We start from the raw sequence: 26441 nt of genomic DNA, 5'->3' as shown, positions 1-26441 counted from the left end.
TATAAGGACAAGAAGCCCAAGTATCTACAACATTAATTAGCAAATACTCACCTGCTGTGTATAACAATTTTGTTTTCTCAATATCAAGTTCAGGACCCCATTTTTCATCTATCTGACCAGGTGCAGACAATTTTTTAAAGTGCTGGACTAAGTCTTGTGCAGTGGTGGTTTTCCCTAGCTGAACTTCACTGCACTGGGCAAGCAGTCGTGTAGCTAGGGCAATATTTCCTCGCTTCCGTGCAAATTTCGCTGCTGTTAATCCAAGTTCCATTAGATGGCTTTTAATTGGGACTGTTGGTTCTGAAGAAAAAAGCAAGACATTCTAAACAAAATTATTAAACAAACAATAATTGCACCTGGGGTATACAGATAATTTCTGCCCAATGTATTCTGTACATGGCCATCAGCAAAAAATTGCTCAGCTCTTTCGTATTTCCTAACACCTCCTTCAAAAATTTAGATTACTTCATTTCTGCCTAGAATATTTACATACCCACCTGAAACAAAAAAAAAAAAAAAAATATATCCACAGATTATCTGCTGGGCAAAAGAGTAATTTTTTCACTATAAGCATTGTTCTTAACTAAGAAATCTACTTGTCCCCTAATACAACTTCTTTTTCTCCCATTACCTCTTATCACACTGCACATTTAAACGGCTTTCATGATTGTTTTTAAAGACACATATATTGATAGTGTTGAAGCGTTCAAACGTGAAAGCATTTAAAGTACAGAGATGAGCAAGTAAAGTGCAATTAGAAGAGTGAGTATAGAACTGCTAAGCATTTCAGAATAAATTTTTTTCTTTTTAACACTGTCTACATTACAGTAGTATTTGAGACCCCTAAATAACCAAAACTTGGCTTTTAAAAAGTAATCCATCTAAATAATAGAAAAAGACACAGCTGCTGCTTTCAGCAGAAGATTTAAGTTCAAATGCTGCATTTACCTTTCATGACACTAAAATGAGAGCTTATATACCTTTAAGTTTTTCCATCAATTGATTCTGGTACACTGTGTACCTCAGCGCATGCATCCATGGCCTTACATCATGCTGTTTGCATGACCTCAAAGCATCATTGAAGAGAGGTATAAGACAGTCCTGAAAGAGGCATAGAAGTTGCATAGTTGTCACGAGAGACATCTTCATTAAAACTATTTTCATTTATCAAAACCAAAGACCATTTTAGTGCAGAGTAAACGTTCTTATTTGTATTAGTAGCCACTCTTTATCGTTAACTAATAAAATACAAGTATGTTTTATGCAACTCCAGAAAGACATGCTTGATTTTGAGAGGACAACACTAAGAATAGCTCAAAATCAAGCAGAATTGTTTTCTGAACAATGTGATTAGAAATCAGAACTAGATCATTCATGCTGGTTGAAGTTTGACATTGAGTTTTTAATTGCTGAAGTGATTGGGTTTTGATAAATATTTTAAAGTTAATTACATGTGTGTGTTGTAGGAATAAGTGTTACAATGTAGAAATATATCAACACTTCTCTAAAAAGCAACTACCAATGAAACTTTAAAAATACTGTAAGTAATTGAAAGAGGTGGTATATTTACAACTAAAGAAAGAAGTCCAACTGAGATGTAAATTTCGAAAACTAAATGAGGTCTTTTTACAGTATGATTAACAATGGTCAAAACAATTAATGTATGTTCTATATTCATGACATGAAGACAGACATTACTCCAATTTAGGCTTTAAACACACAGACATACCTCTGATGTCAGCCTGTTGGATACAGTGTTTTCCAAAGCAGAAGAACAATACAACTGAAGAGTGCTCAACACTGGTAAAGACTGAGACACAGTGAGTGTGGAAAGTCTTAAAGGTCCAATGGCGATTCGTGATGTTTGCTTCAAGTACTTAATAACATTTCTGAAATAAAAGAATCAGAACAGTCATTTTTGTTAGCTAGACTTTAAGAGTAAACAGTCATCAAAATTACTGAAGAAAAAGCAAATTCAACATCTTCAAAGACATGATGAGAAAATCTTGCAATGTCACGCACAAGTTACAGTATGATACTTTATTATTAAACTGACAAGAAGCAGTACTTTATCAACTCAAAGAACTACATAATCTCCAAGTTAAACATCATCTTATTTTTCCTCAGTAAGCTTGTAACTCACAAGAGCTAAAACTGGTAGCAAACTACCACAGATGCTGAAGTACAAAGCAGTGTATGCTTTTCACAAAGTTACGTTTAACAAACTAGAACACCTTTTCACAGTATATTACATTCATTCATAGCACATTTCAACTTACTCAGATATTGACTGCCACTTTTGCTCCTGTTCTACGTGGTTTACAGCTGTTGCCAGACATACTGAACTTCTCAAAAGCTGTACTTCAACTGCTTTTTGAAGTTCTCTTGGATCAGGACTTAGCATATTAGGCAGGAGCTTCTTCATGTCTACATGGAGATTAAACAATTGAAACCAACTAGAACTGCCAAATTTTATCAAGTGTCACTGTCTGAGAATGCATTTTTGAGAGCAAGGGAGTTTGGAAAAAACCTCTTTTTTAATATATATATATTTTAAATATATATATATATGTATGTATTCATATTAGAAATTGCTGATAGATTACCTATAAACAAACATTAACTCCAGAAAACACACTTGTATCAACATTTAGAATGACCACTGCCAATCATTTTGAAGCTTGATTCATAAAGGTTATGGTCAGTCCACTGAACACAGCAAACTGCATTCAGAAGTGTCAGTTTGTCATTTATAGAGACAGCTACATGAAGAAATATTTACTTTTGTATTTGAAGTAATGTTAACTTATGCATTTATACCTATTTTTTCTTTGGATCCCCCTGCAAGTAGGTTGATATTTTCTCCTGGTAATAATTCTAGTTGTTCAGTGCATTCAGTAAGTTGTCCAGACTCAAAGCTGCTCAAAGATCTGCAATTCAATGTTTATAGTTTTATTCTCACATTTCTTACTTCATTCCAGTTGCTAAATATCTTACACAGCAAAAAAGAAAGACTCAAGCATAACTCAAAACCCTACAGAACACTCATGAGTAATTCTAAGCAAAAATCCTAATTTTCACATAGATCAATAAAGGCAATAGTACTGTACCAAATGGATAAATTCATTATCAAAGTGAAAGGAAAAAAAAAAATCTCTCCAGCTACGAAGCTTTTCATATTATCATCACATAATATATAATACTCTTCTACCATAGTCAGGAAGAAAAAAGTTGACTTTGGAAGAGTTTAAAAACAAACAAAGCAAGCCCCAAAACTTCCCCCCCCCATGCACAGAAAAGTAGGTTTTGGGGCAGAGTTTCATGAGGCCATGGTTTCAACTCTTCAGTTTACGTGAAACCAAAATTCCAGAAATACTGGAATATTGTGCAGGTCATAGATTATAAAAATTTATATCGCTTAACAGCCTGAAGCAACAAATTTAACTTTTTTTTCCCCTCCATTGTTCTATATTAGGAAACAATTTGTGCATTATAGACTTTTACAGAAGTACACAAGAAAAGGCACTGAAAGGTTAAGAGGCTTGATGGCTCAGAATACAGAAGACTCCAAGGTTCAATATTCTTGTTACTATCCACTGAAGAAGTAATTATCTAAGTATCTGCATTAGAAAAGAAAAAAATACGTTCAGCATGTGAAAACTCCCCTTTCTGCTGAATTATTTTGATCCTCATTACTACTGTGAGTCTCTTCTCAGCCTGCTCAGGAGCAGAAGAGTCAAGAGTGCTGTGCATCCTCAGGAGCTCTTTACAGGATTTTTCTGATGGTATAGTATCTTACCTCCAGTAATTATCTGGATGAAAACTAACTCAAACCAGCCAAAACAACCAGACCTCTGCAACAGTACAGCAAGCACTCATGATGTTTATCAGAAGTACAGTGGGTTTAGTTTACAAAAACACGACCATTCAGAAATGACACATTTTCACATCCATGACAAGGACTCACTCTCCTAATGGATTAACTGCACGCTCTGAGTTACTGCAGTAAAGTAAAAGGATCACCACTTTCTCTGACAGAAGTAGTCACCTTTTCAGACCTGCAAGATCTTATTTCAAAGCTTCCTTCTTATTTCAAAGCTTCCTTCTATGCTTTTATTTTCAAGTCAAAAAATTTCAGCCAGAAGGATTTTATGATGTTTACTGCAATAGTACAGGGATGGAAAGTAATCAAGTTGTCAAATGAAACAGAAAGGACCCTTAAACCTTGAAGGACTATTTCAATGTCACAAATACGTTTTCATGAACTAGACAAATATCAAGGGTTAGGAAATAAATGCACAAACTACAATTCTAAATTCCATTAAAAAAAAAATAATAATTTAAGCAGCCAAGACCACCTCCTTAATACACTTTTCACATTAATGAATTAAAATATTTAAGAACTGTATCACTGACAGGCATGTTATTTTTTACTATTATTTAAGTTGTGTGAAAAGATGCATCTTCTGCCAATAGAAGTAGAATAAATTTGCTATCTTTTACTTTCAATGAGAAGATGTTTTTCTTGAATACTAAGAAACCTCAGCAGTCAGAAAGCCACAGTAACTATTTAGAATGATGTTACCTCTTTACTTATCTGTATGGCTAGGAAATATCATGGCCAAGTCTTCCCCCTCCCAAGAACACAACTTTCTTCTTATCACACCTCTACTTCAATGACATCCAGTTTCTAAAATCCATGAAAACTTTAATATTTCAGTTCTAAGACACTGAACTCTAAGGTACTGTTGAATAAATTAATTATATCCTTACTTTATGTAGTTAAAATCTGCTTTCAGATTGATTGAGGTATTACTATTGCTTTTCTTCAAGTCATGGACCGTATTTTGCCACTCCTGAACAGCAGACCAGTCAGCAATGGAAATGTAACATTCACATGCCTTGTTACCCAAGTAGTTTATAACTTCAGGTGAAGAGTCACTTGGCTTAGTCAGAACAGTTTTTCTAGTTTCTCCTGGGAAACAAAAAAATAGTATGTATACTTAAATATACATTTATGCTTCTATATTTTTAAATAGCAATTCTATTACTCAAATGTAATTTCTATGTCTTTTGTCAAGAAAAACACTTAATTTAAAAAAATCAAATAAATAGTTACACAACATTTACAGTATTCTTCTTCCACTTATACTTTTTTTTTTAATAGAACATTTTCAAAGGAGGTTTTGGAAAAATTTAGTCCATATCTGTAAAGAAGCATCAAGACAGGAAAACAGAGGAACTAAATTAGGAACAAAGGAGGTCCCTTTTCAAAGATGAAACAGAATACTGAAACAAAGTCTCAGTAGTTAAAAATCTCTGAGTAACTAGTGCATTTATGATACAATTATGTCATAAATACTAAGCCTTAAGTCATGATGATCTAAAATAATGTAGAATTAAATTAGTAAGTTACAAAACATTTTACCTATTATTTTTAGTTTCATTCAGCTAGACCTCAGTACTGCAAACCCTCATACCTACACGTAATATTGGTTTCAATGGCATTAAGTGGTTCAGTTTAACTGCAGACAGAAACAGGTTTTCAGATTTAAGAATTGGACAGTATCATTACCATGGCTATATCACTGAATGTTCTGATTTTATGTACATACAGTTATAAAATTGTATTTCTCTTAAAAAGAAAACAATAAATACTGACCATTCAAGGAATGCTTTGGGCTGGCATTATTCACACTGTTTGAATTGGCCAACTTCAGAACAGTTTTGTCAAAGCCTGTTATGCAGCAATCCACTCCTGTCATGGAGCACAGGTGCTCCTGGTATTCCGCAGTTGCTTTTTCAAACCTTAAATGGTTTAATATCTTAGTCAGCATTTTACAGAAGCAGTTTTCTTTTTTGGTAAATAGACTATATTTTAAACATTTCTTTACCACAATACTCAAAAAGTTCACGTGTCACCTTCAGCAAAAGAAAGGGGTTAACATAGAATACAAGTTTACCAGCTGAATTTCCAGGTTATAACAGTGTAAAAGCTTTTCCATTCAGGTTTTAATGCCAACTTTAAACCAAGTACAGATTGAAGGAGATAAATGAGTTTTATATTTGACTGTCACACTTTTTACCTGAATGAGTAAAGCCAAATACTGATTAACTACATATCATTTAGTAGAGGATTGTAAAACCGGGTCTAGGGCAACAATTCACACCTTAAACTTGATGTTTCTGAGGAACTTCTCGCGTATTACAAAGCTGCACATTATTTTAAGAAATCTTACAAAAATGGGAAAAAGACAGTTATAAATATAAAAACATCATTTTTTTTTGTTTTGTTTGGGGTTTTTTACATGGCAGGTAAATAATGAAAGGTATCCCTTTTTTATTTCATATAGAAGAAAGGATGCATTCCTTTAAGGGGATGAAAACACCAAAATGAAGGCATACCCTATCTGGAACATTGACCCACTTATTTGTATCTGCAGCCAAAGATTCTACTTCAATAGACGTAGAAGCCACTTTTTCAAAGCTGAACTAAAACTGCAAAGCATCTCCCTCGGAGTCCCTCTCTTGGCAAACTGTTGCAGGTAATCAGATCACGCCGTTGGTCAGAAACTTCATTAGAAAATATTTAAATTAATAATATTTTGCAATGGAAAATTAAATACAATATGAAAATAGTATCGCTGTGTGTGAAAAACTAAGAAAAAACACCTTAGGTACACCATTTATATTTAAACCCTGGTAATTTAGTTAAAACTAAAAGTTAAAATATCTAAAAATGCTGGATGCATTAGGTATCTCTGAAAGACACAATGACTTTAACTGACATGGAAATTAGATCAGTAGCCTTGATTCACGCCACAGTTTAAAAGATTCAGAAGCAGAACTATGCATAAGAAGGAAAATGTGTCCAAGTTATCTGAGAAAACTTACCGCCCTTCTGCTTGTTGAGCTACAGAATTGATCCAGGCAAGGCTCTTCCCAACTACAGCAGAAGACCAGACAGCGATACCCTGAATAGCTTCAGGACAGTGAAGCTCACATAATGCTTCAACCAGCATCATAATTGTCACTTCCAATTCGTTTCCCTAAAACCAAACCAAAAGCTTTATTTAACAAATCTCACATAAAATAAGAGCTATATACATGGTTAAATACTTGGAAATAGTAAAGCAGTATTTCATTATACACATCTACAAATGAAGTGCTCTGCATGTCCATCCATTACACTGTCCATGCATTACATTTCGGAAAAGCAGGGGAGCTAAGGGAAGAGTATATGCTGTGAATCCACAGCCTGAATGTCAACAGTCAGCAATCACTATGTGATGGTCTATACCTATATAAGCATGAGAATTCATAAAGAAGCAGGAAGTAATAAATATCTATCAAACCTCCTTTGTTAAAATATTTAAGCAAATCAAGTCATGTACTGAAGAAACTATTCAACCTTTTTAAAAAGGCTTAACCTTTGGGTTAAGGCTTAACCACTTCATCCACCCATCCCACCACCCTGCACTTACCTGCTAGTTACCTATAGAGGAAGGATACCCTCACGACACATCCCTCTCCTGCTCCTACCCACAAGTAAGCAAAGACCTTTCATAAGGTTTAAGCAGAATCTTCTGCTTAAAAAGAAATTGCTCAATTCAAACTGTGAACAAACTATAGCATTCATTTACGTATAGTGTTTGGCCACATGCATACAGAACACCTTAAACTCCAAACCAACAGTATCACTTAACCACAAAAGTCTGTCAATACAGAATTATGAGTTTAAAATGTGGCTTTAAAAACACAATCTTTTACAAACCAGTTGGTTTAATAACTAGCGATTGCCTTAGCTTAGTTCTTGTAGAATATTGTGGGAATATCTTTGCAGTAGTCTACAGAGTTTGAAAAGAGAGTACCTGAGAGATACTATTATTAGTTTTCATTTCTGTGAGTAAATCAAAACCATGCCTGACTGTCACAGCAGGCTGGCCAGCCAGCAATCCAACTCTCATGATGGAAAGTCTAATCCGTGTTAGCCAATCTTGGCATGTCTGACGATTAGTATAAAAGAATGTCCTGATAACCTTTAAAGACAGAAAAGATAAGTTTTACAATACCGTTCTCCTGTATGAATCAAAATAGTTACATTAAGTACTTAATATTTATAACAATCAAAGTCAGGACAGGTTTCTTTTCTCCAGTTGAGTTTTCAGTTGAGAGATGAAGAAACGGGGTAAAATTCTGCATCTTTAATTTTATTAATGCAAGATGGTCTGAAATCATGCATAGCACGCAACTGGCCAGACATACTGGCAAGCTAAAAATCTTGACATGAACTGACTATAAATTATATATTACTGTCATGTCAAAGTCTGGTAATTAAACAGCTTATTTCAACAGTGAAGAATGTTTTGCAGTTAGAACTACACAAAAGGGTATGTTGTTTATAAATAATTATTATATTCCTCAAAAAGCAATTTAAAGCCTCAAGTAATTGTGTCACTTTATAACGGGATTGCTGACAACCTACAAATAAGTGACTGCTACAAATTAGAGGTACTACAGACTTGCTTGATTTGTACCACTATACATGTTTTCACATGTTCTCTAGGAACAAGCCAAAGTCAAAGCCAGACGAATTAAGAGTCTCAAACTTTGTTTGAGAAGTTCTTCTGAAGTTCCACGATTAAGACCTGAACAATCCTGAAAACATGTTCATTCAATAGGCTGTTTCAAGTAACATCAGCACTATAAGACAGACAAACCTTGGGTGGAGAGGTGAGGGCATTGGCACATCCTTCATAAGCATTGTACATCAATTTTTCCAAGTTCTCCAGATACTGTAGAAGGAGAACAAGCCTAAGCTGGTTGCTACTGTGTCCTTCATCATTGTCTGCAGTAGTCCATTGGCTAACATCTTGGTCAGGGTTTAATGTATGGGCTGCAAGACTCCTAATAATACCTATACATTTTACCAAAACATGGGAAAAAAAGTTAACAGACAGTATTTTGTTTAAATGTGTCAAGGGATAGCAATGCTAAAGTAAAATCTCTCAAAAGTTAACAGTAATTATGCAACTGCTCTTCTGCCATTGCATTTCTTGATGTGTCTGACAAAAACCATGCTAAAAATCTATATCACCGAAAAATAAAGCCATTGTGCTTCTTGCCTTGGACATGAAGTTCTTAGCTGCACAATCTTACAAAAAAAAAAAATTCCATGAAAATAAACTATTTTTTTTTTTACATTACCTTCAATTGTTTGAAATGTATCTTGGGCTCTACCCAGAGGAGTTCGTAACTTCGAAAGAACGGTAAACTGAGCTGCTTCCCAAACAGCCCATTGCCACAGGACTGCATCAGTCTTCAACAGATTACGAGGGATGGTTGGCTGATCTCTCTTATCTAGTCTTTGACAGCTATAGAATAATCTTTCTAACCAATTATCCTTCCTGAAAGAAAACATCAGTACATTAACACAGTTCATGTGTTAACAAGTTTATATTGTACACACTTCAGCTCCCTATTGTCTCAAACAAATCTCTCATAGGATTATTTCCAAGCAGCAACATACATAGGCAAATATGCAAAAAGGTGTGTATTTGAAGATTTTATAAATAGAGAAGTGTAAAAAAAATTATTGAAGGTAAAGCAATGTAAAGATAATTACAAATTTGAAACTAAATATAGCTTGGAATTGTTTACTATAAATTCAACATCCATGAATTTCAGTTTTAAAAGTTCTTACCCAGTTCGGTGAGAGTTTCCATACAAAATAAAGCTAATGACATCAGAGAAATCCTGTGGGTGGAATGTGTTACTTGGAGCTTTGCTCATATGACTTCTTATAGCCAAAGAAATTTCTTGTATTTCTGTGTGGGTGCGGTTACTGCAGGAAGAGGGGGGGAAAAACCAACCCATGCTATAATGTACTTGAATAAATCAAAAAAGTTGTGCAAAAAAGTTACACACACACACGTATATTTATGCACGATGACTGGAAATAAGTATACTCTCTGGTATTAAGACAAAGTGCTTTAAGACGTCAGGTCTTTGAGACAAGTTGCAGGACATAGTATTGCTGAAGCTCTGGATAACATGGACCTTAAAAGTATTCATATTTGCTGCACGAAGTGCTGCATAGTTTATGAAATTTGTTAATTACTTTGTGTACTACCGACTGTTCTTAAACCTGTAACAAAGTAGAAGAGATAGCAAGACACTTCATGCTTTTTGATCTGAAATTAAGACAGTATGATGACATTCGACTGGCATTATTTTTCAGATAAATGTCATTGAAGAAAGAAAACTAAACCATTCTCTATATTGAAGTTAATCTGAACAACTTACCTCAACACGACATCTAAAGGAATTGACTTCAGAAGTTTTCCAAAAGTTTGTCTTACACGAGCACCACTATGTACTAGTTGAACACGACACACATCAACACACCTGCATCACCAAAAAGGAAAAAAAAGGTGATAACATTTCCATTAACAACATAATTCAAATAATATACAGAATTCTGTGCAAGTACCTTTGTAAAAGGTCATCTGGGAGGGAGGAAGACAGGGCATGGAGGCTACTACATGCTTGAAGACAAATGTTCACATCTTCCAGAAGGGCTGAATTAAGGAGTTGAAAGACAAAAAAAGTTATTCTTGCTAGAATTAGATCACTTATGCATTACTCTCGTTGTGGTAGAACATCTAAAGACATTTTTACAGCATAGCTGCTAGAAGGAGACACAGGCTTCAAGCAATACTTTTCTTTTGATTTCGTTGACTGGTTTTACTATAACAAGTAAATGCATAGTAAGAAAAAGTTACTTGTGCTACATGTTACTTACAGGCCTTTTCTGACGGCTGACATTAATCCTTCTATGGTCTCCATACATTGGCATTATACACAATATACTTCAGTAAGAAAATACTAAGGTAAAGTTAGTAACTCCTGGCCTTGGGAAGTTACTGCTCTTGCTAGTATTATGCTACTAAAAGCATTTGTTCCCATATTTCTATTTCCAGGTTTTGAAATCCAAAACAATACATCACATTATGGAATGGTTCCACTGCTTTTGATAAAATAAAATGCAGTCTTACAAGTAAGATTTGGCACATCACTGACATTTTTTGTAGATCAATTTCACAATCATGAATTATTATTTTAAGAAAATTAATTGTTTGCATAAGTAACAGGTAGGGAGCCATTTGAGAAAAATTATAGAAGGAGAGTAAGTTTTTGCGCAATACAAACCGGAAGCATCCCTAAAAGTAAATGAAGCAACAAGTACAGTTACAGCTATCAGTGGTATATGACAAGGTCACTTATGTACTTAATTATGCCACGTAAAAGACAGTTAATAAGTAAAAATACGCGGTATCTTACTGTTTGCTAAAAGTCCTTTACAAAACTTATGAAAAGATGGGAGAGAAAATAACGGTGCGTATGTTTCTGATTTTTTCATCAGAACAGCCACTTCCAAAGCCCACGTCATAAGTAGTTTCCTTCAAAAAACAGAAGTATTAGTCACTCTCTACAGTTACAGAAAGACATCTTTCAATATAACTTAAACTACTTCACATTACAGACGAGTATTATACCATAACTCCTATCTTTTAAACAACAGGTTTCATAACATTAAAAACGTCCCTAGCTTTCACAGCATTTTGGTAATACAGGATTGTAACTATTGTAAAAGGGTACTTTCAGTGAGCAAAAATTTTTTTTTCAGTAAAATTTGATAGCTCTCCTTTTACTGTATAGAACTTACGATGGTTTCAATTTTTCTAGTTTTCATGCATAAAAATGAGCAGCTACTTTTTCCACAGTTATTTCATTATTAATGTTTAAAAAAACCAACCCAAATATTTGACCGGCTAAATTTACCCCAGGTTTTACAGATGAAAGTTATCCTGGTTTCTGAATTAAGGCATTCTACTGGGGAAAAAAAAAAGTCTCCCAATTAATAAGAAAATGTTAGTTACCTGGTATCTTGAGTAAGGTTATCCTTCTTAAGCAGTAGCCCCAAAAGGTTTAGTATGATTGAGAAATGTTTTTTTGTTGCTGTGGTTACAGTACTTATAACTGCTCCGTCAAACAGAGAGGGAGAGGAAGAACTGAGGCTACTGGATATGAAATGGTCATGCCTGAAAAGGCAAGAAAAATCATAAAATATAAAACCACTCCAAGATTAGGGATACTTCCTTAAAGTATACAGGAGGGGGGAAAACAACAAACCCCCCCAAAAAAAAAACAACCAAAAAACCCAGCAGCAAAAGTTAGCGTACACCCACACAGTAACCACGTTATGTCAAAGCCCAAGTATTTTGGATCCCTGGCCTCAAAGAGCAAAGCTACAATTTTTCATCAGTCCATGCAGCCCAGTAACCTGGTTTCAACTGTGGCGGGTATCAAATGCTTAGTGAAAAAATCACCAAAACCAAGAAATGTACAGAGTAACAGTTGAACTAATGTATTCCCTTACTTTGACAACATTTTGTAGTAATAAGGTCCAAAATGTGTTTAAATCTGTTGTTCACATTTCATTACCTCTCCTAGATCTCACAGTAAGCAAAATAGTAAACAATCTTTCCTTATTTACTTTCAGTAGAGTTCTCCCTCAGTTATCTCTATTCAAACACAAGACTTCTAATCTGCCTTTGAATAAAATGCAAAATTTTAAGCCAGGATATGCTTTCATGGCTGAGATACAGACTCCCTGCAGTTAATGAAAGTAAAAACTGATTAGGGAAGTTTGGACAAAAGCTTAATTGTAATAGCCTATTTAAATTCATCCCTCCAACAATACATTCTATTCAGATCAGTCCATCCTAGTGCTCTTAAAATACTGATGAATTATTAATCTTCATACCTGGAACAGTGTGAATATAATGTATAGAGTACTGCATACTGGACAGCAGGAAAATGAACTGCTATGTCACCATGAACAATCATCAGATTTTTACTCAGCAGTGCAAACACAGTCGGCGAAAGGGCCCACATCTATAAAACAATTGCAACATAAGCAAAGAAACATAATAAATAAGATCTATTTTTAAGTGTAGTTTCCACACCATTAATTATTGTGCTTTGCTTCTTCCCAAGGGAAATAATTTAACTCTATTAATTTTCTGACCTTAATTGTAACTATTTTCTTTCCCCTTTTTAAACAACCTGTTAAAAGCAGTTTGTGTTTTTATTTGGAAAGATCTGGAAGAAGTGTTTTCACATGGCCGATACACTACCAGAGGACACACTAAAGCTGCTTTTATCTGTCTCGATTTTCAAAGAAGAATTACTATGATGATCTTAGAATCAATCCCTGAATAACACTGGTAAGATGCTCTTCCCTAGAAACTGCTTTTCATCATGCACCAACTAGAGATACAATCCACCCATTCTGTTTCCCCTAAGTTGTTTTAATACCGGAAGTTTTTCTATAACAAAGTTAGGAAACAAATATGATCATTTTAATTATACATATGTGCATTACTGGTGAAATACATTATGGTATATTTTAAGTAAAAAAAAAAGTGGTTTTACACTTATTGCACAAACACTATCTGTAGAGTTTTTACTCACCCCAATTAATGAGTTTTTAGCATTTCCAATAGTACTCAGAGCACTGAGGTCAAATATAACAACAAACTTTGCATTATCCACATTGAATATATGCTTCTTGAAAGAGTCATGCTGGATTTCAGAACAGGCCTCAGGAAGATGTAAACTATAGAGAAGACTATTTAGAGCACAGGTCATTTCTCCTAGAATCAACCTGTAAGCAGTTTCCAAAACAGGAATGTTCTTCAGGCTCAATACAGCTTGGTATACAGCATGGGCTGCTGCAACAACCTTGAGAATGTAAAATAATTACAGTAATAAGTGATTAGCATGAAATCAGAAAATATATTAATCACCAACGTAGAATTTAAAATTATGCTTCTTTATCTACGAATAGCCTAGTCTGATACACATACGTATCTTCAGTTTTCTGTAATTAAGTACTACTTACTTATAGAATCTATTAATTACTTTCTGGATCATCCACATAACACACTGAGTATGAAAGCCACATCAACTCAGGACTTCTCTATCTCATATGATGGAGAACTTACCCATTCCTTATCAAATCTAAATGCCAAAACCAAGAACTAGCTACATCTGCCTTTTCAGAAGTTTCATAGATACATAGTTAGATTAAAAAAAAACATATTTAAGATGAACAAAGTTTTACAGCTTAATAAATATATTGTACGAAATGCATGAAGGCTGTTGTAATACACCTGTAGAAGTCACTTACTCTTACCTCTTTCTCCTTATGATAACGAAGAACAAGTAGTTTAGACTCTGGTATAAATAATTTCTCTACAAACGACGATGGTAGTTTTGTATTTATTTGTTCAACAATCTGGGGATAAAAAACAGTGATAAATATCTTTAATCTTTTCTAATAAAAATGAATACAGGTAGTTAATTAAAATACCATTTTTCTAGCTTGTAGACACTGTATCTAGGAAAAACAGCTTCCCAGCAATGCAAGTATTTTGTATTTACTTTCCCAAATTCACATTCAGAGAATTAGTTATTTTCAGGCTTTAACAGCATAGCTGAGAGAGAAAGTTGCATGATTAATTTAGATCGATGTGGGTTTAAGAGTTTGTGGCCTACACATTAAGAGCTATGTTTTGAAGAAGTCCCATTTCCCAGGTCATGGCATAAGTAGATAAATAGAACATATTAATCACTAAGATTCTGAAATTCATCAGGTGGTATTATCAACTGCAGAGGCCAGAGAATGGCACTGTCCAACAGTCAAGCCAGACGGGGGGGGGAGGGGGGAATAAAAAACAAAAATCCACAAACAAAAGAAACACTCAGGCTAAAACTAAGCACCACTTTGTCAACGAGCCAAACGTATAAACAAGCTAGCAGCATAAGCTTTACAGAAACAAATACAAGCATTTAGAAGAGGAATTTCTTGCTTGTGATCAGGAAGGGAAGAGTTTTAAATATTTATCTAATATACACACAAAAAAGCAAGGTTGCTTAGAAAATAATATTTTCCAATGCAAAAACCACAATAATAAAAAAATATGTACAAACCAGTGTCAACAGATTCAGGACTGAAATGATATAATCAGTGCCACAAGTCTGACAATTTTCCATTTGATCTAATCCATATGTGATGACCATGTCACAGTGTATGGTCATACTTGGATCTAGGCTGCCAAGTAAAACACCAACACACTCATTGGCAGCTGTAAGTACTGCTTCAGAAAAGAATACTTGGTTTGCTGCAGTCACACATCTCATTACTCTGTACAGAACCTGGAAAATTAAAGACACACCTAAATTAAACTCCATTAAAAAGAGACAAGGATTGCATGTTATTTAATTATAATCACATCCATTTGATATCCTGTCCCATCACCTACTCTGCAGCTTGGTAAATTCTGAATAATGCACATCATGGCATTACACTTCAGAAGTATAAGAAAAAACAAACATTCAATTGCCTGGTTTCCTACTCAGTTAAAGACCTGCAAAAACCTAGAAAACCTAAATTCATTATTCAGAATTCTGTCCAGTTCCAACTGATGTCAACAGAACTCCTCTTGTAAAAGACAGACTAGTTTTCTTTTCTTGAACTTTTGTCACAAGAATCCTCTGCAGATTAAGACACAAGTTACATAACTGTCTTAGCTTTAATTGGGAAATCCATACACTTATTTATCCAAGAAGTTTTGTCCCTCACAGAACTCTAAGGGCATAAATTCCAGTTGTGCAGCTCATGCAGCAACAACAAGACTTTGACTGCAGGTATTTTTTTTTTTTTTTTTTTTTAAATCATTCACACCCTCTACAGTTCCTGTTACAGACATATAGCAGCTACTTAGCATACTATATAATATTTATTCTGAGTTTACACCATCCTATACTATACTTTAGAACGAGAGGACTTTGCTATCAGATTTGATAGATACAATTTCACCATGGATAAGAAAACCTACATTTTACAAAATCAAACTCATAATTTGAATTCAGTTTTTACAGCATCATAGCAATCTGAATAAATGGTAACATGGTTACAAAGACAGATAACATAAGCATAAAGCTAGCTGCATGAAGTTAAAATGCCTAAAAAATTAATTTCTGCTATGACTCCCATGTGACACTATCACAATCTATACCTTAATATTTATTAAAATTCCTGTAGCATTTCTTTAAGAAAATACATTTGCTCAAAGCTGAGCATATACATATTCATGTAAAATTCACAAAACCTAAACAAACTCAACAGTGAATAGCATCATTATATGGTGATAAATCATGTCAGCAAAGAAAAACAAAAAGAAAAACTTGAATTCTTACATCAGTTACATATGCTTCCGTAATTGGTGGTCCTCTAATTGGGCTGAAGCGTTCCCCAATACTCCTCACCACAGTACTGAAAACCCGAAGAAGTGCAGCCAGCTTAGGCAGTGATACTGAAGGAGGAGGAATATCTTCATCTACTGATTCCCCAGAAGCCACGTGGCTGAGGTCCTACAGCACGGAAGTTTTATGTATCAGTACACATCATTAACAGTTATAATACTTGCACATAAAAGATCAAAATATGAGATTGAAAATACTTCATCTATCTATTTTCCAGACATATTGTAGATACTATGCAATTACAGATATATTTATCCAATATCTCTAATTTCACATACGAAGATGGGATATAGGCACACAATGACGATGAGCAAGTCACAGAGCAGTAACGAGATGCTGCTCATTCGTTTAGCCACTGTAACAGAGTACTCAGACTATATCTTGTAAATTAAAACAGAGGCTTATGATGTTCCTGGCCCCTGGAACTTGATCATCCATATTGTTGTGCTGTTACTACAGTTGTCTGCACACTTTTACCACTCTCCCAAACAATTCCTGTCCACAAATTGGAGTCAGGATGTTCAAGTGGCCATTCCGATCACACTGTTTACATGCAGCTACCTTGATCTGGAGACCATGAGTTTACTAGCAGGCTACTTCATGCCAGCTAGCATCAGTGCCTGGGAACATTCCCAGAAGTGCTGATCTCATTAGTATAGATACAGCCTTGGTCTACCCCACTGTGAGATAAAAACACAGTAGCTGGAACCACCTCCTCCATGATTTAAATTAATGCATGTTATCTTAAAACTCTTCCGTGACTAAGAATACGCACATTGTCCAGTTCAGCAGACAAGCTGATAAGCAGCAACTTACTGCACTCACTAATCAGCTTCAACCGTGTGCCTACAGTCACAGCAGCACAGGTTTCTGTGGGCTTGACACTGCCAAAGACATCTGTGAATCCTAACTCTTAAAGCTGTACCATCAGAAGCCTTGGTGTACATATAAGTACACTAATAAAATCAAGTTATTTATTCTGCTTTGAGTGAAACAGATTATGCTGAAGTACAATTTCACCTATAGGATCTGCATGTTAACACATATAATACAGCATAATCTAGTTATAAGCATATATACATATGAACACATATACCTTAAGAAAAAGGCAACACTCCCCCCCTCAAAACCAAAACTCCTCCTTTAATGACAGCATCAGATAAACTCTATGCCCTGTTAACTAAGCAAAGGTTACAAAGTCAAAACAAAGTATGTTAAATGAATATACTTTAGTTTTCTATCAGTTCCTGCTGCATTATTTCGTGCACAATATAATCCGTTACTTTATTTAAAAAAAGAGAGATTTACCATTAATCTACGGAAGCATTAAGAATTCTTCTCCCCCCAGTAGTCACTACTTCTGAAAAACTCTGAAGTTGGACAATTAGAGAAAATACCAAGGAAAGACTATGAAATGTCTTCACTGCAGCTTTTTAAAAATCAAGGCATTCCTGTTTGGTTAATTGTTTTTATTTTTATTATAACATGATATTCTCAATCAACAATGGCTGAAAGCCTGGCTATGATACTATTTAAGTAGTTCATGAAGATTCATGTAGAATTGTCATTGTACGTGCCTTATGTATACTCTGTAATTTGATCCTCTTTTCCCCAGGAAAACCATATAATTTTATTTTCTACAAATGTAATACATCCATAAGAATCACAGCTGTGGATTTATTAAGAAATCCACAACAGTTAACTCTGGTATATACTATAAAGTCCTGTTTACCTCAGCATAAGCTTCCATATCTTCTAAAAACTGACCCAAGAGTGTGGTAGAAAAAGTAAGATCAGCCACCCAAAAGGGCTCCAAGCTCTGCAGCCATCCTGTATAAAAATACCAGGGCAATTAAAACAGGGGAACAAGGTAACATTAAAAAAAAAATGAAATTTTAGTTGCATATTGCTGAGGTAAAAGTTGCTAAGGTAAGAGAAGGTCATCTGTATAAAAATTTTAACATAAATATAAATTGTATTTCCTTCTTTTGTCCCTTTGACAAATTAATTTTAAGGTTCAGTCCTGCCCCACAACAGTTAAACAGTTAAAGGACAGAATCTAGGACTATGACACGCAAAACATAACAGACTTGCTGTGAATAACTCCAAGACAACTGCTTTAGCTATAGGAAGAAGTTTCCCAATTTCTCAAATGCCAGTACAGTATCTTTACCACAAAGATTTTCTAGAAGTACATAGGAGAAAATGTATTCTTTCACAGAGAATATAAAGATCTATAAACTTAAAAATTGTTAAAAAGTTACACAAAACAATTGATGTTTAGATGTAGCCTGAATAAAGCATCCCAGTTTTCCAGATATAGCATAAAATGGCAAATGCAAATTTACTAAAAAATTGGGAACAAAGTCTCTTGTTATGTAGCCAGAAACTCATTTTGATTTTATGTCAACTTCTATGTCAGTAGGACCAGACTCGTGTAAGTAAACCCGCATCATCTGCACGCCAGAGTGGACTACATTAGTGACTCTTTGGCCAAACTTACCAGACACCTGTTGCGTCAGTGAAGGTTTCTGAGTGTGATCTATATGCCACCCAACTAGTATGTCCACTGTGTCCTGGAAAGCAATTTTGAAAAAAGGTTCATTACACAATTTTCTGCACCAACATTTCTATGCGAGAAAGAAAATACAGAGGACAAAGTAAGCTTACCCTAAAATTGGTGCTGAAAATGTGTGGGTAGCATCGGGACACCAAAAGGATGCACTTGACACATTTGCACAGTAACTCTGGTGTATCCACATTTTCTAGAATGGACTGCAGGCTGGTCATTACAAGCTAAAAAGTAAAGCAAAGCCATTAGACATTTCACTTCATTAAAACAACATGTGAAAAATTACTTTATTAGACACAGATTTATTCAGTGTTGAACACTTTTCAGCAAACTACTTTGATTGAAACAACAGAAACATCTCAATACTCTTTCTGCAGGAATGAAAAAGGTAAAAAGGATCACATATACTGCATGAAAACAATCATTTCATGTGGGCATTTGCTTGAAATATGGCAGACCCAGGTTCAAGGCTTGGGGACACACTTTTCTTTCGTTCTTTAGCCACAGAACAACTAGTTGTTCTAAGCTCCCATTTCTCCTGCTGAAGCTTTTTGGCTCTGTAAAGTAAATATTAAATCGGAGCACAGACCTGGACATAGTTGTTCTACACCCAAAATAACAGACCCTAAAACTTGAACCAGGAGACCAGATTTGTCTGCACACATCCTACTCCCTCTCAGATCTAATTACAATTCAAGTTAGAAATTGTAAACAGGAGGTAGCTCAAAGCAGTCAACAGGTTGGGTTTTGGGTACCATTCCACCTGAGTTCTCTTTTTGGTCTCAACAAGATTCTTCCTCTTGGATCTGCAATATATACTAAAAAGTCGCATCAAAATATATATCATCCTACAAAGACTTGACATTCCTTTCTAATGTAATCAGAATCAAAGAATCCCATTTAGTTAGAAAGTTCCCTCCCGGTTGTAATTATATTTACTTATTATGTCAACATAGCATTACTTATTGTTCATTCCAGTTTAAAAAAGTTGATTCAAGCATTGCACTGGAAAAATCATTAATAATCCTGTTTTAACTTGTAGTCTTACCTGCATTAAAGATGAAAAGGCTTTCTTTTCTCCTACAGTCTCTAGTGCTTTGTAGGTTGCACACAAATAAAGAAGTTTAACTTCATCTTTTGTGGATGAGCTGAATTTGCTAAAAATCCATTTAAAGATCTTCTCAGCCTCATAGCTCAGAGAAGCACAAAGAAGGCCAAGACAGCAAGCTCCTTCCTGTCTCAGTTCTTGAAGCAATTTGCTACTGTATTTTTGGGAGGAAAAAAAAGTAAAATGTGGAATCGCCAGACATGAGAGCAGAACAGAAGAAACCATGAACAAATTGAAACATTTTCTAAAGCAGAAAAATATATGCACGAATGAAGCTGCTTCTCTCCTACTTGATGGCAGCAGTGATGAAGCTAAAATAAATAATCTGAAAATTCTGTGAAATATTATTTCTATGGAATAAATCAACTTGAATACAAGTATGCAATAAATAGGCCGTTCTACTTGCAACACACTATCCAAGGAAGAAAGTTCTTAACATACAGCTGACTTTGGGTAATAACACTGAACTAAACACCAAAAAGCCCCCACACACACCTGAGCTCCCTCTACATATGCTCTTAGTGGGATGTAAATGAATTAGATCAGGTTGTAAAAAAACTTAAGTTCAATTTGCAAGCCAGACAACCACAGCAGTGCACTACTACACCCAGGTGATTAAACGTAGCTGAGATAGACTTCATACTACCTACAACATAAAAGTCACACTTGTGCATTCAAATTCTCTCCGTGTGAAGTGTACTCTAAACAGTCTAACAGTATTGTTGATATGCCTAAGAGTCTTAACTCTCCCCTAGTTCAATCCTGTTACTGCAATGTCACACCCATGCAAAATTAGTAAATGAATTTCTTTCAACCTTTTCCCCTTCCATTCCATTTCTATACTGAAATCCAAACCTAATGCTGTCATTACTTTTCTCTTTATAGCCTTCAAACTGCTTAGTTTTTCCAGCTTACCTTTCATTGAGTACATCATGAATGGCAGTCAGGATATTATCCAGTTGTTTAACCAGTACCTGTAATATAAGATACATAAAAGGCATAAGCATAATAACGGCACGATAACTTCTGCAAACTAGGTCCTGTTTACACCCACATTAAAAACACCACTACCAATTCTGTTTGCTAATGGAATGCTATTGTGCTTTCCATGGCCACTGCAGACTAGCATGAACTATATTAAGCAATACTGCAATATTATCCTACATGTTATATTTCATATTTATTTACAGTAGCCACAAAAATACACTGGCAGCCTGCTATCAAGGTTTGTTCTAAGTCTAGTTCTTGCTGATGACATTACATACAAACGTAAGACTCGCCATACAGCTCATCAGTAGCGCCTACTGAAGACCTAGTCTCCTATACTAATAATCAATTGTATCAGCAGAGTATTTAATTGATGAGATAATACAATCTGAAGTATTAAAATTTCTCCTTAGGCAATCCTGACTTTCAGAGAAACGGAGTACTATTTTGGGGGATGAAACATTATTGATGAACGAGCGCTTCTCAGTAAACATAACCAGAAATACTTGTTTTCCTAATATGCACTGAAAAAACCCACAACACATTAGTGAGCTGGGTTGCAAAATAATACATTAGCTGCAACTGTATAAGATATTAACAAGAAGTTTTCTTGATGAGTTAATAAAAAGGTTTGTTCTCTTCAGAAAGATATTAATGTTTAATACAGTGGATGTTATCTAGTTTTTGTTGTTAAGTTTTGAGCGACATCACTCTTTTGGGGGTGGGGAGAAGAGAAAGAGGTCCACATGCTTGGCCTCTCAGAACTCACAAGGACATTTTTAAAATGTGCCCAATATCTGCAAAAGAGGCTACAGAAGAGACAGGAGAGGGCACCTATACAATTTAGAAGCTGGAGCATGATGCCATTACATGACAATGCCACTGCCTAGTGACTTTCACTACTTTCCTTTGTTTAACACGCATTTCAACCCTGAGAATGAAAAGAACCCTGTTAAAGTACACTTAATAGTGTCAAAAACTGCAGGAGTTACTGCTAGGTTAACAGTGTCCATTATAAAGTTTTAGGCTTGGCATCGTGGATATCACTCGACATCTGATCTTGTTCTCATTAGCAAGCTTGAAGAAGTTTAAAGAAAAGTTTCTCAGTGACAAACTTTTAACATTCTGACCACTAACAAGTAGAAAGTTTGTCACCACTAAGTTAGATATTAGAATGGCAATTCCAATATGTTATGAGATACCAATAAACCTAAATACAATGCAGTTACAAAAAAAACTGGGTAAAAAAAATTGCATTGAGAATAATGGAAGTAATTAAAAAAACACCACTGGAATAACTGTGGAAAGCATTTACTCCCCAAACCCTTGTATTAACAAGGATTTTGTTTCAGAGGAAAGCCAAAGCATTAGCTAGGCTTGCACATGATCTGCTTATACCTAGGTGCACAGAATAGAAAAGTCTCAATGTTTAAGTGACACGCCTTTTGGAAAAGAGCACAATTACCACTGGTTAATTAATACATAATGAGAGAATGAACCAACAACTTATAAATATGGATAGACACATAACCCACAACTGAAATATCACAGCACTGCCTTGTCCTGGTTTCAGCAGGGATAGAGTTAATTTCCTTCCTAGTAGCTGGTACAGTGCTGTCTTTTGGATTTAGGATGAGAATAATGTTGATAACGCACTGATGTTTTAGTTGTTGCTAAGCAGTGCTTACACTAGTCAAGGACTTTTCAGCTTCCCATGCCCTGCCAGCAAGAAGCCAGGAGGGGGCACAGCCAGGACAGCTGACCCAAACTGGCCAAAGGGACATTCCACACCATGGGACGTCATGCTCAGTACATAAACTGGGGAAAGCTGGCCGGGGGGGGGCCGCTGCTCGGGGACTGGCTGGGCATCGGTCGGCAGGTGGTGAGCAACTGTACTGCACATCACTTGCTTTGTGTATTATTATTATTATCATATTATTATCATTTTATTTCAATTATTTAACTGTTTATCTCAACCCATGAGTTTTTCTCACTCGTGCTCTTCCAATTCTCTCCCCCATCCCACCGGGTGGGGGGGAGTGAGCGAGCGGCTGCGTGGTGCTTAGTTGCCGACTGAGGTTAAACCACAACATGCCTGTAAATGAGTGGCAGGGTATTAAACCATCACTTCCTGCTTTTTCAATACTTGGAGAACTCCTAAGCTCTCTAAAACAGTGGGGAAGATGTGTCAGACAAAATACTCTTAATACTTCACTTCAAAATAAGTAATATTAAAAACATATACCCACAGTGGGATACTTCCCCCCCCCGATCCTTAAGAAACACTTAAGGATATTGGAGAGTCCAGCAACCCATTAAAAAACCCAAAGATGTAATGAAAACAAAGACTTATGTTGTTCTCTTCCCATAAAAGGGAATCAACATACAAAGGTGTTTAGCTAGAAAGCTGAGTAACTCTTAAGCATTTCACAAGACTATAAATATCTGCATATTTTTAATTTAAAATACAGAAACAGTTCTTGAACAAGACAACAACACGTTTTGCTTCCTTTTTCCTCTATTTCCTTGCTGAAGGATCCAGAGGATATTGCTAAGACCAGTCAAAGAACCCCATATGCATGCCATATTTATTCCTACAGCCCATGTATTCAGTAGTTTGCTTTGAGGCAATACGTCATAAGTAATCAAGCAATAAAAAATTTCCTGAATGCCGGAAAAAGGACAGGCAATCCAGGAATACACTTTCCTTTGTTATGGAAGGCAATTCCTTGTATGTAAGATATTCCTCGCAGACGTATCCCAATATTCAGATTTTTAAAAAGACAGTTTTATAAAACGAGAAATACTCCAGTGCTATGGAAAAGTAAAAATTACTAACCAGTTTGTTTTCTGGTTGCTGAATGAATTCTTTCAATTGCTTTACAGTAGCCAGTCTTCGGTCTCTGTCGTCTTCCCGAGTAATCCTCCGAAGAAGATTTGACAGTCGAGACTCGTCAGAATAAGACAACGATCGCTCTGAAAAAGAAAAGGCAATTACTTCTTTTCTCTACAGCATTTGATCAATAACATCCGTATTGTCTGAAATGTGTATCTGTGGACTCAATAAGTCATAATAGTAATTTGAGAAAAAAGTAAAAAAATAAATCCTGATTTGTTTCAAAGCTAATATGAGGAAAATTAAATGTAAAATCTAATTTAGCTACCAAAATATTTCATTTCTTCCAGCGGACAGCCCAGTACCTGGGTAAAACTCATTCAGAACTAAGCAGAACTGTTTTACTTCTACACAAAAACCTAGATTTAGTCCCTTCTACACAAATGGAACTAAAAGGGGTGTGGTAAGGTTAAAATCAGACCTACTACTAATGACTAGTCCTCTGATAGCTAGCAGGGTTCTGCTTTGAAAGGAAATAGATCTAATCTTCCTCTATTGAGGAACAAAATATACACCACATAGAGGTGCAGTGGCTGTTGATTTAAGTGGATCACAATATAGGAGAATTAGCATCTTCCTAAGAAAACATTTCATTTAAGTTGACCAATTGCACTACTGATACCAGTGAAGGTCACAACTCAGTTTACCTGATTTAGGTACCAATTACAATGAATTCATATGAATAATTTATTTCCCTCATTTGCAAAAAGGAAACAAAGTTTCTTTTGAAGAGTTTAACGTTAGATGTTTCATGGTGATTGAAATAAGAGGATTCATGGAACATGATGAGGTTTTCTTGGTCACCATGACTCTCAGGAGAACACCCAAGACAACTACAGACAGCTTTTTTCTCTGGTATGTTGCACATCGGTCATCTGATGCGAGCAGCCATAAAGGCAACTTGGTTATAATGGAAAAATACTGACAGAAGATGATGTCTGCCAGCCCGGGAACTGCTAGCCTGGGAACCCAGCCTGGCAACTTAGAGCATCCTTGAAGGGCAGCTGGGTACCTAAGAACCTGAGACATCCCGAGATAACCTCGATAAGTGCAAAACCAAGAAACTGCTACAACAAACTTATTGTATGGAAAGGTGAAAAATAGACTGTAATGGTGGAAAACATCCTGGGAAAGCAGGAATCAGCAACAGCTATTCGCTGCTCCTGCTGGAAAAACAGACTGGGAAAGCAAACATTGGTCTGAGAAAATAGAAAACAGGCATCATCTAGTGGCCGTTCCAGGTGAAAAACAGTAGTTAGTAAAAGCTACTAGTGGCTCCAGGCAGTTGTGTCCTACGCCCCCTTATGTCTCTAACAATATAAAAATAACTCCCTTTCTACCCAAAATGGAGCTTCTATCCGAGAGCTCCCCCTGCAACGACTTCGCTACACAAGATCTCCTGGACAGACCGGACCCTCGCTGGGGACGCCTGACTGACTGCAGGCTCCGTGATGCAAATCATCATTGAAGTGAGACTTTGTCATCAATTGGCCCCACTCCTGGGAGAAGTTTGGTGAGTGCTGTACCGGTAACACTTCAAATAATATATATAGGTGTGCATATAAGTAATAAGTATATACTTGCTTTACTAGTGGTAATTTGTAGTAACTTGTAATAAAGAAGTTTAAGAAACAAAACCCTTTGTGTCCTTGTGTATTACAGAATCCTATGAACCCACCCACAGGCCAGTAACTCTTACAGGTCATGACATCATCTGCAGGAGAACATGACTTCTGTATTATAGTCATGAAGAATATTATCAACCTTATTTTCATGTCTTTATTTTTTGAATTTTAAAAAAGAGTATGAATAAAATAGGCCTGTTTCTTGCCAGGCATCAGTTTAAGCAATTAATTTTGAAGACACCTGACATTCTGAAGGATTAGGCAGGCTTAGCAAACTTAAAAACAGCAGTAAGAGTCTGAAGGATCAAATCCACGTTTTGTTCCTAGCTACAACCACCACACAAGACATGTTGAGATGTTATCTGACAGGCATGAAGAGCTCTTCTTTGAAGATGTTACTGATTTTACAGAAGACTAAGGCATACATATCCATTTAGGAAGAATTAAGTTTCTTTTCCCTTGCTTTATCTGGAAGCCACAGTCTTCAGTAGTGGACAAAAAGCCACATGTCTGGTGAGCAACATACAAGGAATCATGCTCAGCAAAGACACCTTCTGAAGCAGTATCTGAAGACTTCCTGAGTGACGGTGCCAGACTAATAACTACAATCCCTGCTAGATGATCACTTGCATCTGAAGATCTCCTTGTATTTCTGCCCAGAGTTGAGCTAGCAGCTGTAGTCCAAGGCTTGGCTGCCAATGGTCAATACATAGCCAAACTTCAGAAAGATGGACCTAGCACAGTTAGCCACCCAAAAAATTTTTTATCAGCCCTGGAAGAGAAAGAAAAGGACTACCAGGAAGGATGCAGCCTGCCCGGGGGTGTACCATGTCTACCATTTTCTTTAAAACCTGGGCA

The 26441-nt window shown here is 35.8% G+C and overlaps 1 protein-coding gene across 1 annotated transcript in view; it reads right to left on the bottom strand.

Annotated features, from left to right (window-relative positions):
- The window catches only part of SMG1 (SMG1 nonsense mediated mRNA decay associated PI3K related kinase), a 69027-nt gene that overhangs the window by 25247 nt on the left and 17339 nt on the right, over window positions 1–26441 (bottom strand). The window contains exons 4-30 of the mRNA XM_076351321.1: window positions 23902–24038; window positions 20991–21049; window positions 20016–20229; window positions 19066–19191; window positions 18899–18971; window positions 18128–18225; window positions 16330–16503; window positions 15061–15285; window positions 14264–14365; window positions 13540–13809; window positions 12830–12960; window positions 11943–12104; window positions 11344–11462; window positions 10493–10580; window positions 10306–10407; window positions 9704–9844; window positions 9208–9407; window positions 8721–8917; window positions 7872–8039; window positions 6895–7049; window positions 5663–5808; window positions 4774–4975; window positions 2821–2930; window positions 2280–2427; window positions 1730–1889; window positions 981–1101; window positions 52–300 (exon numbers count right to left, since the gene is read on the bottom strand). Coding sequence (XP_076207436.1) covers window positions 52–300; window positions 981–1101; window positions 1730–1889; window positions 2280–2427; window positions 2821–2930; window positions 4774–4975; window positions 5663–5808; window positions 6895–7049; window positions 7872–8039; window positions 8721–8917; window positions 9208–9407; window positions 9704–9844; window positions 10306–10407; window positions 10493–10580; window positions 11344–11462; window positions 11943–12104; window positions 12830–12960; window positions 13540–13809; window positions 14264–14365; window positions 15061–15285; window positions 16330–16503; window positions 18128–18225; window positions 18899–18971; window positions 19066–19191; window positions 20016–20229; window positions 20991–21049; window positions 23902–24038 — 4077 coding nt within the window. The remainder of the gene's footprint in view (window positions 1–51; window positions 301–980; window positions 1102–1729; window positions 1890–2279; window positions 2428–2820; window positions 2931–4773; window positions 4976–5662; window positions 5809–6894; window positions 7050–7871; window positions 8040–8720; window positions 8918–9207; window positions 9408–9703; window positions 9845–10305; window positions 10408–10492; window positions 10581–11343; window positions 11463–11942; window positions 12105–12829; window positions 12961–13539; window positions 13810–14263; window positions 14366–15060; window positions 15286–16329; window positions 16504–18127; window positions 18226–18898; window positions 18972–19065; window positions 19192–20015; window positions 20230–20990; window positions 21050–23901; window positions 24039–26441) is intronic.

Source organism: Aptenodytes patagonicus, chromosome 13 (genome assembly GCF_965638725.1).
Source record: "Aptenodytes patagonicus chromosome 13, bAptPat1.pri.cur, whole genome shotgun sequence".
Taxonomy (NCBI): domain Eukaryota; kingdom Metazoa; phylum Chordata; class Aves; order Sphenisciformes; family Spheniscidae; genus Aptenodytes; species Aptenodytes patagonicus.
The sequence above is the reverse complement of the archived record's forward strand: the minus strand, read 5'-3'. Positions and strand labels throughout refer to the sequence as shown.